The sequence below is a fragment of the Equus przewalskii genome, unplaced genomic scaffold (genome assembly GCF_037783145.1).
Source record: "Equus przewalskii isolate Varuska unplaced genomic scaffold, EquPr2 ChrUn-7, whole genome shotgun sequence".
In the NCBI taxonomy this organism is placed as follows: Eukaryota; Metazoa; Chordata; class Mammalia; order Perissodactyla; family Equidae; genus Equus; species Equus przewalskii.
Genome location: NW_027228755.1, coordinates 743515 through 756076, shown reverse-complemented (window position 1 = coordinate 756076; position 12562 = coordinate 743515). Strand labels below are relative to the sequence as shown.

At 43.0% G+C, this 12562-nt stretch overlaps 2 protein-coding genes across 2 annotated transcripts in view; one reads left to right on the top strand and one right to left on the bottom strand.

Moving 5' to 3' along the window:
* LOC103541334 (T-cell surface glycoprotein CD1a-like) overlaps window positions 1-12562 on the top strand; it is a 546159-nt gene that overhangs the window by 167457 nt on the left and 366140 nt on the right. The window lies entirely within an intron of this gene.
* CD5L (CD5 molecule like) lies at window positions 2038-12318 on the bottom strand. The gene is made up of 6 exons (XM_008529354.2): window positions 12042-12318; window positions 9716-9742; window positions 6560-6880; window positions 5098-5415; window positions 4232-4552; window positions 2038-3052 (listed from the first exon to the last, which is right to left on the bottom strand). Exons 1-6 carry the CDS (start codon window positions 12067-12069, stop codon window positions 3024-3026), a joined length of 1044 nt encoding a protein of 347 aa, XP_008527576.2. The 5' UTR covers window positions 12070-12318; the 3' UTR covers window positions 2038-3023.

The window sequence follows — 12562 nt, the reverse complement described above, 5'->3', positions numbered from 1 at the left end:
TGTCTGTGTTAGTAGTCTAAGCTAACTGCTGTAAATAAGCCACCCAACATCTCAGTAGCATAATACAAATAATGGTTATTTCTTATGCATGACAGAGTCAGCAGAGTATGGGTGAGAGACTCTGGCTCCATCTAGTCATTCAGAGATCCAGGCTCCTCCCGTCTTCTGGCCCTGCCTTCCCCTATGTCCATGGAATCTTGTCTAGCAAGCCAGCAAATAGGGAAAGAAAGAGAATGGAGAAGGCAAACTCGTTAACTGCCTTGATGTGAAGTTGTCATAAATCACTTTCATTATGAGAACTGGCCACATGGCTCACTTACATACAAGAGACACATGGGAGCCATGGTTGCTGAAGAAGCTCAGGAGCCTGCCATGCAGCAAGCCCAGGTGGGAATAGACTGTCACCAACTTAGAACTGCCAAATCAGGACAATTTTCAAACTGTGGTCCCCTCCACACTGGAGACTATGCCAGTGGTTGAGGCTGGGCCTCAGCTCCACGGGCCAGGAGGGTCCTACTGCCCAAGAAGGGCTGAAAGTGTGTGTACTCCCCATGCACCTCCTCACAGTTCATGGTAGCTGGGGATCTGGAACATGGCACTGGTTAGAAGAGGCTTTTTCACAGGAGGAGGAGCTTGGGGACACAATGCATATGGCTAATTCCAAAGGCTAGCCTACACAAAGGTGTATGTTCCTTCTGAAGACAGAGCAGCAGGAGACTGTCCTGCCTTGCCAGGGCCAAGCCCTACTGACTGGCTTGGGTATCATCTGATAAAAGCTTGGGAGCTGGAGAATCCCAGGACCCCATCAGGCAGCAAGGCCAAATGGGGACTGACTGTCACCAGTTTTAGCTGCCACCTCAGGGTGATTTTCAGGCGCTGAGTTCCCTCCACATTGAAGACTATGAAGATGGTGGGGCTGAGCCCCACCTCCACAGGCCTGGAGGACCCAGGCTGCCTCAGGATGGCTAAAAGGGTACCTACTGCACATGCACATGCCAAACAGTTCAAAGTAGTTTGGAATCCGGACCTGAGTAAGGGTGGGGAGAGGGTCACAGGAGAGGCTCTCGGAGGACAAGTCATATGCCAGCTCATAAACCCTAACCTACCCAATGGGCAATACTCCCCCTGAATGCAGAGCTCAAGTTTACTGGACTGCCTTGCTAGGGAGGGGCCAGGAGGGCTGGCTGGGGCATCATCTAAGAGAAACTTGGGAGAGACTAGTGGCATGTCCGGGAAGAAGAAACAAACAGGAGTATTTGTGAACACAGGCAGTCACTGACAGTACGCTGATCACTTCAGGCTCTGATATGCTATTTTATCTTTGGACACCAAGATTAAAGAGACACATTTTTAGTCAGGGAATCGTCTTCTATGGACAGTGCTAACCGGCCAGTGTCAACTTCATCTTTCAGCTTCTCAATTTCCTCTCCTTAATGACGCAATCTTATCGGACCGACTGACACTATCTATTAGGATATTGTCAGGTCTTGCTCTTGGAGTGAGATTCACACCATCTCCACCAAGAGCTATTACTTTTCTCTCATTGGTTCTCTGGGGTTTTATTGGGTTGGAATTTTACAAAAGAAATTTTAATGTAGAACCTAAGGGGAAATCAAATTTTATTTTGTGAAATTCCAAGTCTGATCTACTCTACTAGGATAAGAGAGCTTTTCAATGACCCAATCAAGGCAGATCAGCAGGCTTCTAGATTCCAGATAATACAGGGTGAGAGCGACAGGATAGTAGTCTGTGGGGAAAATCAGGAAGCCTTGTGAGAACTGATCAGATAAAAGCAAAATCTCTTTGAGTAGACAGAGCAGATCCCCAAATGTCTGTTAAGACATTTTCTTCTCTTCTATGAAGTTAGATTTCTCTACTTATTTTCCCATTCTAGGAAACAGAGAAAGAGTTCCACATCCTGACTAGAGTAATATTTCTATGTTCTCTTTTAACTAACCCTGCCTAAAAGGCTGTCACCAAGAAGCTGGCACACTGCTTCCCTGTGGGTAGAAAGAGCACATCACACAGAGAAGCAACTGTGGAGACTATGAGATCTACTTTATTAGATAGCATTAATGTAGGTATATTGCAGGTACTCAACTTAGCCCCAGAGTCTAAAGTTGTTGATTTTTAGCATTGTCTTGATTCTCTCCTTTGTATCGTTCTCTCTTGCCTCATGCTTGCAGACCCCAAAGTCTGAGTTGATAAAATGAAAATGATATTATCTTGTTGGTATGAGGCACAACTTTGGACCTCCTCAAACTCTTTCTGCCTCTTCTTTTCCTTTCTTCCAGTGGAAGCCTCATAGCCAATTTTTCCTTAGATAAACTAAAATGCATTTGTGAGATTCTTCTTGTTAAATGCCAATTATGTCAGCAAGTTCTATGTACATGGACAAAAAAGGTATTTTATTATGGTCATTCAGGAAGCACAACATCTTTTTCCAAGCGTCATGAAAAAGTCTATGATTACAAGATGCTGCTCTGCTACTGAAAGAATGGTCTACTCTTACCAAGGAATAGGAGAGTAATGAGGTGTCATTAATTGTTGTGATCACCTGAAACTTGAGGAAAAGAGTTCAAAAAGACTCTAAACTTTCCCTCAGGTTCCACGTAATCATCTAACCACATACCCTTTCAAATGTTCCTTTCGTTGTCTCCTTCCTTTCACGTTCTTTATAGACATGGATCTTGCCTTGGTAATGGCCAGTACTGTCACAGTAACAGGCCTGGACATCCCAGGTGTGTTAAGGAGGCTGGAGAGGCCAAAACCAATGCCAAGGGGTCAGTAGTGAGGAGAAGATGACCGGGAGCTCATCTTCCCCAGCAAGAGGGAATTCAACAACTCATATCTCCAGGCAATGATGGGGGTGTTTAGCTCAGAGAGCAAGGCATAAGCAATTGTTCAGACTCTTGCTGAGAGGCTGAGGGAGTGGTGGCTAAAGCCAGCAGGCCCAATGCTCATGCTGGGCCAATCAGGACCCATGAGGAAGCAAAGGATACTCGGGGCCTGTGAGGGTCATGTCAAGCGTCAGGAAGCCCAGGCTCCTGTCCTGTAAAGAGAAGAAAAATGTACAGTAATGATGGGGATATGCCAAGAAGAGATTATTTCATTCAAGCTCAAAGAGACAGAAAGGAGAGTGGGTCCCAGAATAGGAAAGAGACCCTCCCAGAACCTAATCACTCACATATCCCACACTGATGGGAGCCAAATCAGAATCTGGTGCAGTATTCTAGGGACTTATCCACCAGATTCCTTGTATGTCACAAACAGTATTCATGTATATTAATGCATCTTATCCTCACACACTCACACAACACTTCAAGGCAAATGGGCACAAGTGTCTCCCTATTTTGCAGATGAAAACACTGAGGTCCTGAGCAGTTAAGTGACTATCTAAAATTAGATAGCTTCAACATGGCAGCAGCAGGGCTAAATCTCTTCTTTTCTAGGCACTGGCTGCTCCTCACATCCTTGATCAGCTATCAGCTCTTACCTAATTCCTCAGCTGGGTCTTTAACCAAGCAGCCCCACACAACCAGCTTCCTACCCTGGTTATAAAACTGAGCTTCAGACCTATGGCTCTCTTGAGTCAGCAACCCAGGGGCTGCACTTGCATTTCCTGGCTCAAGTTGAGTCAAGCCTTCTTCGTAGAAGAGGTCTACAGTTCAGGGCTGGTATCCCGGCCTCTCTGAAAAGACTCTCTCATGGGCATTCCCAAAGAGCCCCCCACCCCGGAATCATGCCCCCAGATTAATTTAAAATCTGGGGAGTGACAATACAAAAATAGGATGGGGTAAAACCATCATCCATAGTTTAAAATTAGGGTTTGAGGGTTAAGGTCATCTAAGAGAAGTAACCCTGAGTTAAAAGTCAAGACTGGTCATTTCAATTCTACCATTTGAAAGGAATTTTTTATGATTTTTGTAAGTTGCTTATTTTCTCTGATTCTTACTTTCTCCATGTTTAATATAAAGGTGTTGATCCAATAATTTTCAAAACCACTCTTGCTCTCACACTCAGTAATTGTATGGTATGGGTTTTTATATTATTATTCTATTCACTACTAGAACTACTCAATTATATCCCTTGATTTGCGCATAAAGTAGGTGACTACTATGGACAGCTATATGGCACTGGTAGAGCCACCCTCATCCCAGAGTTCACCCCCACCACCCCTTCCTCACCTCCCTCTGTGCCAGTCCTCATGAACTCCATATACAGGACTTACCTGAGCAGATCACAGCCACATCTTCCTTGTGTTTGCAGTTGTGATATCCCCACAACCTGTGCCCACACTCCTCCAGGGAATACTCCTCCCCTGAACAATGAACATCATCCAGCCAGATGGTGCCATTCCCAGGTCCAAATCTTCTCCGGACTTTGACAGATGGAAAGAGGGACTGTCCACATTCAAGTTGCTTGCACACGACCCGGTCCTCCTTTTCTCCCCAGCCATCATCACAGACAGAGCCCCATTTGCCCTTGTGCAGCACCTCCAGTCGCCCAGAGCAGCTGTTGTTTCCTCCTACCAACCTCAACTTAAAAGGATCTTTGGTGTGCAGGAGGAAGTCAGGGGATGGAGAGAAGCATGGAAAGAAGAAAAAAATAAGAAGATCATCCACATCCTCATTCAAATCTCATCAGTACTTTTGAAACTCTCCTCCTGCGTTTCTATGATTATAGCCCCTTCTCTAGGTTCCAATCCATTTGGCTGAGGTCTATTCTTTAACTAGGATCTTTTCACTTCCCCATTCATTTTATAAAAATCTAATATTTATAAATGACTATCTAGTAGTTTTTAAAAGTTGAAGAATTCAACAAATACATGGAATGGTGTGCCCTGTCCCTATTATATAGAATTCAATGTAATAATCATTCATGTTAAAATGGTACTTAATAGTGTTTAAAGAACTTTCATATACAAAGGCAGGTGTTATCATTTCCATTTTAAAAACTAGAATTGATGATTGACACAATTAAGTAACTTTGGCATGGTGATTCAATGCATGAGTAGTTCTTGTAAACATTGATTGAATGGAATTTCACCTAATTGAATTCATGAATTAACCTAGTCTCTTGATTCATAGGCATTACCTTCACATTCAACCCACATGTCCTCATCGTGGGTGCAGTTGTTCATTCCCCAAGGCTCAGAAGGGCAATCCTGAAGGCTTACTTCTTGTCCTGAGCATGACACGTGACTCAGCCAGATGGGCCCTTGGCCCTCGGTAGCTTTGTTGCAGGATCTTTTGGTCAGTATGGCCCTCCCACACCCCAACTGCCGGCACACCACCTTTGCATCCAAGAGGCTCCAGCCTGTTTTGCACACGGTGCCCCACTGCCCTTGGTGCTTCACCTCCACTCGCCCATTGCAGGCCCCGGTGCCACCAGCCAACCGCACACTCTCTGGAACTGTGGGAAAAGAAAGAGGAAGTGTCTGTTTCCTACAAGAACACAGACTTCCCAGAAAATGCATGCATGCCTAATGTACACATCTCTCTGTTCTTGGTGTGTAGTACAATGTATTCTAGAGTGCTTAGCACTGCCTAATAGATGCTTGCTGAAAGAATGGATGAGTGAATCAACGAAGTGAATGTTATTTCTCAGTTCCAAGTTGAATCATCAATTATTTCTGTAGCATTTTTTTATTTTTCAAATTATTTTAGCATTAAAATTTTCATTTGTTTCTCACAAGAGGCAGGTAGAGGCATTTCACAGATTTTTTTTAAATAATAATAAAATACAATAATAGCATATACAATGGGTCCAAGGCCAAAAACCTTTCAGCTCAATTTCAACATTATCATCCAAGTATCCCAGATTAGAGCTCCAAATCCTCAATCTTTCTAAGAAATAGGAATGAGACCTCATCATCAGGGCACAAAGATTTAGTGATTGTTTCCTTGGTAATAAACTGAGGGCTGACAAAGAGAAGACATGTACCAGTCTCACAGACAAATCGCAGTCTAAGAGGAAGAAAGTGTATGCAGAGAGGGGAGAAATTATTAATACATGAAAGCAAATATATGAAGGGAGTAAAGGAATGCAACAATACTATATATATATATATATATATATATATATATATATATATATACACACACATATGGTTGTGTTGTGTTGGTTTCTTATGAGCAGCTCTTGTCTATCTAACTATACGGTGGACTCCTTGAGAACTTTAAAAGCATACACTATACTTTGCAAGGTCATCTCTTCCCCACAACTCCACCCCAAGCCAGAGACAGGATGCACTATTCAACAAACATTTAGTGGTTGATGGATCTGTGTATGTCTATGTGTCTGTAAAGGAGAGAAACAGGTTCTCATATACATTGTAACTAAGAGGAAAGCATTAGGTCAACCAAGAAGGAGTAACAATTCTAGGTGAGGCTAATGTTTGTCTCCCGGGCTCACAATTGAGAAAGTGTGAGATGTAAAGGACAGAGAGCCAATTTGCCGTTGTGTGAAAGTCCACTGTGAGAAATAAAAACAAACAAGAGTGATCATGTAGGATATGAACAGCTGGAAGATAGTCCTTGAGCCCTGGAATACTCACTCTCACACAATGCTCCTGCAGCCTCATTGTCTAAGCAATTAAAAACGTCTTCAAGCTCACATTGAAACAGTGTATCTTCCATCCCATTGCAATCGACGTCTTGGATGAGGAATTTTCGCTCTTCTTCTGATGATGGTTTATATAAAATACCACTGGGTGTCCCCCTGGCTTCTCCACAGCCCAGCTCTCGGCATACCACAGCAACGTCTTTGATGTCCCAGCCATCATCACACACGGCACCCCAGTGACCTTCCTTTTCCACTTCCACCCGCCCTTCGCAGCGGCGGGTGCTTCCCACCAGTCGCACTCTGGATGAAGATCCTGCAAAGAAATGGAATATTGGCTGGACATGTGGGAGGAGCCCGGAGAGTACTCAGGCATGTACTCAGTCATCTTGGAACTCTTCCACCATTCACAGAGGGTGTGAAAAGTTGGATGATGAGAAAGGAGGAGTCAAAAGGGAGGGAGAGAAGAGCTTCAGGACCCCATCTCTGCATTCTGTTTTGCAATACTCTTAACTGTACCCTACCAAGAAATTGCACTTCATGACACCTAGATATGACTGCTGGTTTTTGAGTTTGAAGATTAAGAGAAAGAGGTTAGTCAAACATCCAGCAGTTTTTAGAATCCCTAGTGGTCAGAATTGGAAGGACCTATAGGGGTCGTCAAGTCCACCTGACTATTTCACAGATGAGGAAAATCATCCTCATGAAAATGAAGGTCATATAGTCATACTGTCAAATAGTGGAAGTCTCAAGTCAGAACACGAGTATAGAGATATCTGTTGTGTCTTTTCTTCTTCATAATGCTGTTTCTTCCCATGGTAGCCAGATGGAGGCAGAGTGTCTTGATATAATTTGGGCTGATCAACCTGACTCTCTCTCAATATCAATGATCTACCCCTACCCATCCTTGTTGCTATGACATTTTCCCATGTCCAAGAACCCAACTCAGAAGAAATACAGAGAGCAGTGGGCAAGGGAAGAGTCAGAGCCTCAGGGTCTCAGAACCCCAATACTTAGTCTAGAAAATTCTAGGCATTAGGGATAGGAGGGAGATTCCAAAGAGCCTCCAGATAAGTTCTGAGTAATCCAGGACTTGTTCCTGCTTCCGAGCTACAACTCTAGGGGTGGAAAAGACTAATAGAAATTCTTTCCCTTCCACCAGGTTATAAACATAGAGTAGATATGGTGCTGTAGGGAGACCAAGGAAGAGCCTGTCAAACAATACACTTTTGTTGAGCACATATTAGATTCCAGGTATTGTTTTATAAACTCAGGGAACAGTGATGAACAAAATAGCAGTGTTGCCCTCAAGGAGATTATATCTAATAGGCTTGAGGCAATCCCACCACTTCCCCTGCAGCCCCAGAGCAATATAATGAAATAGAAGAGCTAAATTTTCCATGCCTCCATAAAATAGGGCAGTTGACTGAGAGAGATCTGGTGCACAGGGAAGGGCCACATTTGGACTGGTGGACTGTGGCCTATTGAGATATAAATAGTATAACATATGACAACATGGGCCACATGGGATGACCCAGATGCCTATGTGAATGAATTATGACTTCTGAGGACCAGATTTCCCACTGCCTACCTTGTCTCAATTCTGCACAAACTCCGTAGGACTTGGAATCAACTCCAGAAGAAGTGGTTGAATGACAAAACTCTGGGCTGGCTGATTTTAAACTGCACTGAGAAGTTTATGTTTGGTTTGATCATTTGTTTTGTTTTTCTCTTTTTCTTCCATAACTTTTTTTGGGGGGGAAAGCAATATGAGGAATGGAGGCTAGAGATAGAATTCAAAATCTACCTATAAAAAACTAAGAGAAGTTTCAATTTTGTCACACCAAAGTTTAAGGTGTACGAATCTGAGTACAAATATAATACAAGAAGAGCCACCTAGAAAAAACTTTTGGGTCATTGTAACTAAGGTTAGAGTTTGGATAAGGATTGTTGCATACTCCAGGAAATAGTAGCTATCAGGATCATGCCCACGTTATTTTATTTGATTTTGAGCTACAAAATTCTGGCTTTAAATGGGTTTTCATTTTCCATGGAGAGGAGGACTAGAACAACTCCTAGGAAAGAAGAAATATGTAAAGAAGAAACACAGAATAAGTATAAAAGAAATCCAGCTTGAGGGGAGAGAAGGGCTGAGAAGAGATTTGAAAGCTAGAGAAAAGGAAGAGTAGAGGGGCTCATCAGGGCAGCTGTGTGCTAGACATTGTCTTTACCCTACTTTGTTAGCTGAGGGCTTCAGAGAGGGACCTGGGGTGGAGGAAAAACATCTTGGAACGTGGGAAGACTATAAAGAGAGCAGCTGCCCCCCTGCACCAGCAGTGAGGGACAGCCCCGAAGGCCAGAGAAAAAAAGACCAAGTAATCTGAGTGTTGGACTGGGAACCAAGAAGCAGCACTCCTTAAGGAATCAAATTGCATCCAGCAAGGTGTAGGATCCTCCACATCCATAGCACAGTCTGTAGTTTTCCCTTTCTGACGAAGCCTCTATCATCAAAAGAAAGAGTAAACTGAAGGGATAATGTAAAAGAAACTGATAATCCACAACCAACTTCCTTGAGTTTGGACCATCATGGCCTTCCTCTCCCAGAGACTCATTCTGTCTGTGCAGCCCCATTTTCTCTTCAGTTGAGCAGTTTGTGCATTGCTCAAAGACTCCTCACAGAGGTGGCCAGTGGCGTCTGAAATTCAGTCTGAATTCTGCTGGTCAAGCCATGTGCTACACAGAAGCAGATGCATTTCTAGTTCAAAGGTGGCATTACAGCTGGTAGAGGGACCTGGAAGTGGTAGCACTTCGCAGGGCAAAAGGAAGTTTATTTCCCAAATATGCCCCCAAAGGGATGAGGTGCTTTCTAAGCCTGAAACAAAGCCATCTGATACTTGGAGGTGGCCAAGAGTCTTGGGCCACAGAAGCCAAGTGGGAAGGAGTCCACTTTCAGGACAAACCACCCAAATTCCTTCTACACTCTGGAGGTGAAAATCCACTCATATAAGACTGAGTGGGTGGATTGGGAAACCAGAAAGGAAATCTACTTGGGCTTTTTTGAACCAGAGCGTCTCTCTGTGACCCAGAAAACTTCAAAATTTCCATTCTCCAGAGCTTCGAGGGCTCCCTTTCAAGATCCCCAAAATCTTACCTAAGAGAACAGGTCCGGTGCAAATAGCTGGGGAAAAAAAGAAGGAAGTGAGTGAGATCATGTAGTCAATTTCCAAGGCTTTCTTAAAAAAAATGCAACTCTCTACAAAACCTTTACCAAACTTTGTGGGACAGGTAGAGTGGTAGATAGAGAGCCTCCAAAGTCAGTCCTGTTGGGACCTTTCTTTTCTGGAATGACCAGCCTCAATGGACACATGGACACTGGCTAGGAACCACAAAGACCAATTCTATAACAGCAGACTGACCCATCACGTTCCCTTTACGTTTGATGTTGGCTCTACCCCAGGCATGGATAGATTTGGTTTTCTATTCTAGTCAATCAGATTGATTGGTGAATACTGCCTGAAGTAGAAGTGTGGTGATACAGCCTCTAGGCTCAACAGGAAAGCATGCTGGAGGCCACAGGAAAGACACACTGGTGGGGGAAGGTAAAGACGCCATGGCAGGTAGCACAGAAAGTAGGGGAAAATGGTGGTATTTGTCTACGTTCACTGGCACTGCACTTAGACCAAGGGCAGCAGACTTTTTCTGTAAAGGGCCAAATCATAAATATTTTAGGTTTTATGGACCATATGGTCCCTGTTACATCTACTCACCTCTGCCACTTCATCATGAGAGCAGCTATATATATGTAAATGCATGAGCATGACCATGTTCCAATAAACCTTTATTTATGTACGCTGAAATTTAAATTTCATGTAATTTTCGTGTGTCACAAAATATTATTCTTCTTTTGACTTTTTCCCACCATTTAAAAATTTAAAAACCATTCTTCACTTGTGGGCTAAAGTTTGCTGACCCCTGGTCAACAGATCAGAAAGCAGTTCCACATTTAGTTCCAAACCTCCAAGTTTAAACACCTGCTGGCACATATTCAAAATATCAGAGTTTCCTCCTATAGTATCTCTGTGTGAATCAACTCCTCCATATATTAGGCTCCCTCCTAAAGCTGTAGAAAGTCCTGAGCCCTGTGACTGTCAGCGGTCCCTGACACTGAGGCATTTTGAACTGCAGAATTCACTGTCTCCCCACCACCTCACCTTATAGGATATTTCTAAAGGAGCTAATATCTTTGGACCTCCAGCCTACAACTTTTCAGGAAGATCCAAGTACAGCACTTCAGTGGCTTGTCCTGGGACATTTTCTTTTTTTTTTTGGTTTCCAATAATTTGTTAATAACTCCATCCCTTAATCTTTAGGACGTGGCCACTTTCAGACTCAGTGAAAGCTTGTCTGCAACTATCTAAAACTCAAGGTTATATTATACATAACATCCTAATGTCTAGTAAAGAACACAGAACATGTACATGCAAAGGAAACTGAACATGCCAAGCCTGATATGCAGATGTGAAGTGATATAGACCAAAAGTTTAAAAGCTCTGTAGCAGAGTCAATAATTATGAGTAAAGAGACCATAAAGACTTCACGAAGGAGAGGGGATTGAAGTAAGCCTGGGAGATTCAACAGTACCTTCATGAAGGGTGGGACTAGCTGTTAGGTATATAGGCGATGTACAGATGTTTAAGAATATGCCCAGCAGCTTACATAGAACACATAGGTGCCCAATTGAGAGACCAGAGTGAACTTCAGTGATGCACTGGATCATCAAGACAATAAAAATGGATGTGATTAAGGAAGAAACCTAGAAGTCATGGTTAGATGCCCTAAGTTAGTCATCCTGTGAAAAGGCTCTTAGCAAACCTCTGAGGAACATAAACTTGTCTTCATTTCATGGATGATAACAAAATTTCAGAGAGAGATGGTAATTTAAAAATTCAGACAGCTAAGAAATCAAAGAACAAGGATTAAAACTCAGATCTCTTTGACTTTGAAATCCCCATTTATTCTAAGTTAATTACATAATAAAAAACTTGGGGAAACATTGTACGAAACACTTTTGAGAGGAAACTGAACAATATGATCAATAAAGATATTTGTCTTACAGTTATACTTCTTTTTCTTGCTTTACCTGCTGCTACCCATGGTCCATCTATGTGTCTTTTTATAAACAGTACATCTAGGAAAATTAATGTAAAAAAGGAAATGGGATAAACTATTATAAATATGTCAGTGCAAATATAGGGAAGTAGAAAAAAATTTGATAATCAAAGCAGATTATAAACTGAGTACAGATTAAGTGACTTTTGGGTTTATAACAGTTGCTAGATATAGAGAAAGGGTAGAACAGAGAGAAGACTCTCCTTGAAAGATACCTGGATCTGCACCAGCTAGGCAGGGAAAGAATTCTCCTGATCAAAGTCCCAGAGTACTCTGAAGCCTAAACCAACAGGGGCAGAGATACTCACCAAGGATCAAGGAGAATAGCAGAGCCATGACCCAGGCAGCTTAAGATGACGAGCTGAAATTTAAGACTGGAAGGAGGCCCCAGAGCAGGAATATTCAGTTTTGGCTGCAAGTGTGCTGAGAGGAGAGAGGCGAGAGGCAGGCAGGTCCTATCAGCAGCAGAAGCCTTATCAAATGACCAGAAACGAATGGGCTCAGGGGCAGAACTGACAAGGCTGGACTTGCTGAACTCAGCATATCCCAAGAGGAAGGGAGGTGTCTGTAACCAGCAGAAAGATGCTGAAAACAAACAAAAAAAGACTTTAAACTGTTATGACTTGGTTCTGCTATAATGTCAGCTCCATCCATTTCTGTTTTAGTCCTTTCACCATGTAAACAGGGGAAGGAGTTCTCACAAGGAAAGGTTGGTTCCAAGAATGTGACCACTTCACATTAGAAGATCAGGTAATGCATGACCTCTATGTATGAATCATGGGGGCAATAGGCCAATTTTGATTCCTTCACTCCAGCTGGAAGTGCCTAG

Bases quoted from the DNA above. Each gene is read 5' to 3' on its own strand.
- CD5L (XM_008529354.2), bottom strand. From the start codon at position 12,069: ATGGCTCTGCTATTCTCCTTGATCCTTG. The intron at 9,743-12,041 runs GTGAGTATCTCT...TTTTTTCCCCAG, and splicing joins GCTATTCTCCTTGATCCTTG to CTATTTGCACCGGACCTGTT. The intron at 6,881-9,715 runs GTAAGATTTTGG...ATTTCTTTGCAG, and splicing joins CACCGGACCTGTTCTCTTAG to GATCTTCATCCAGAGTGCGA.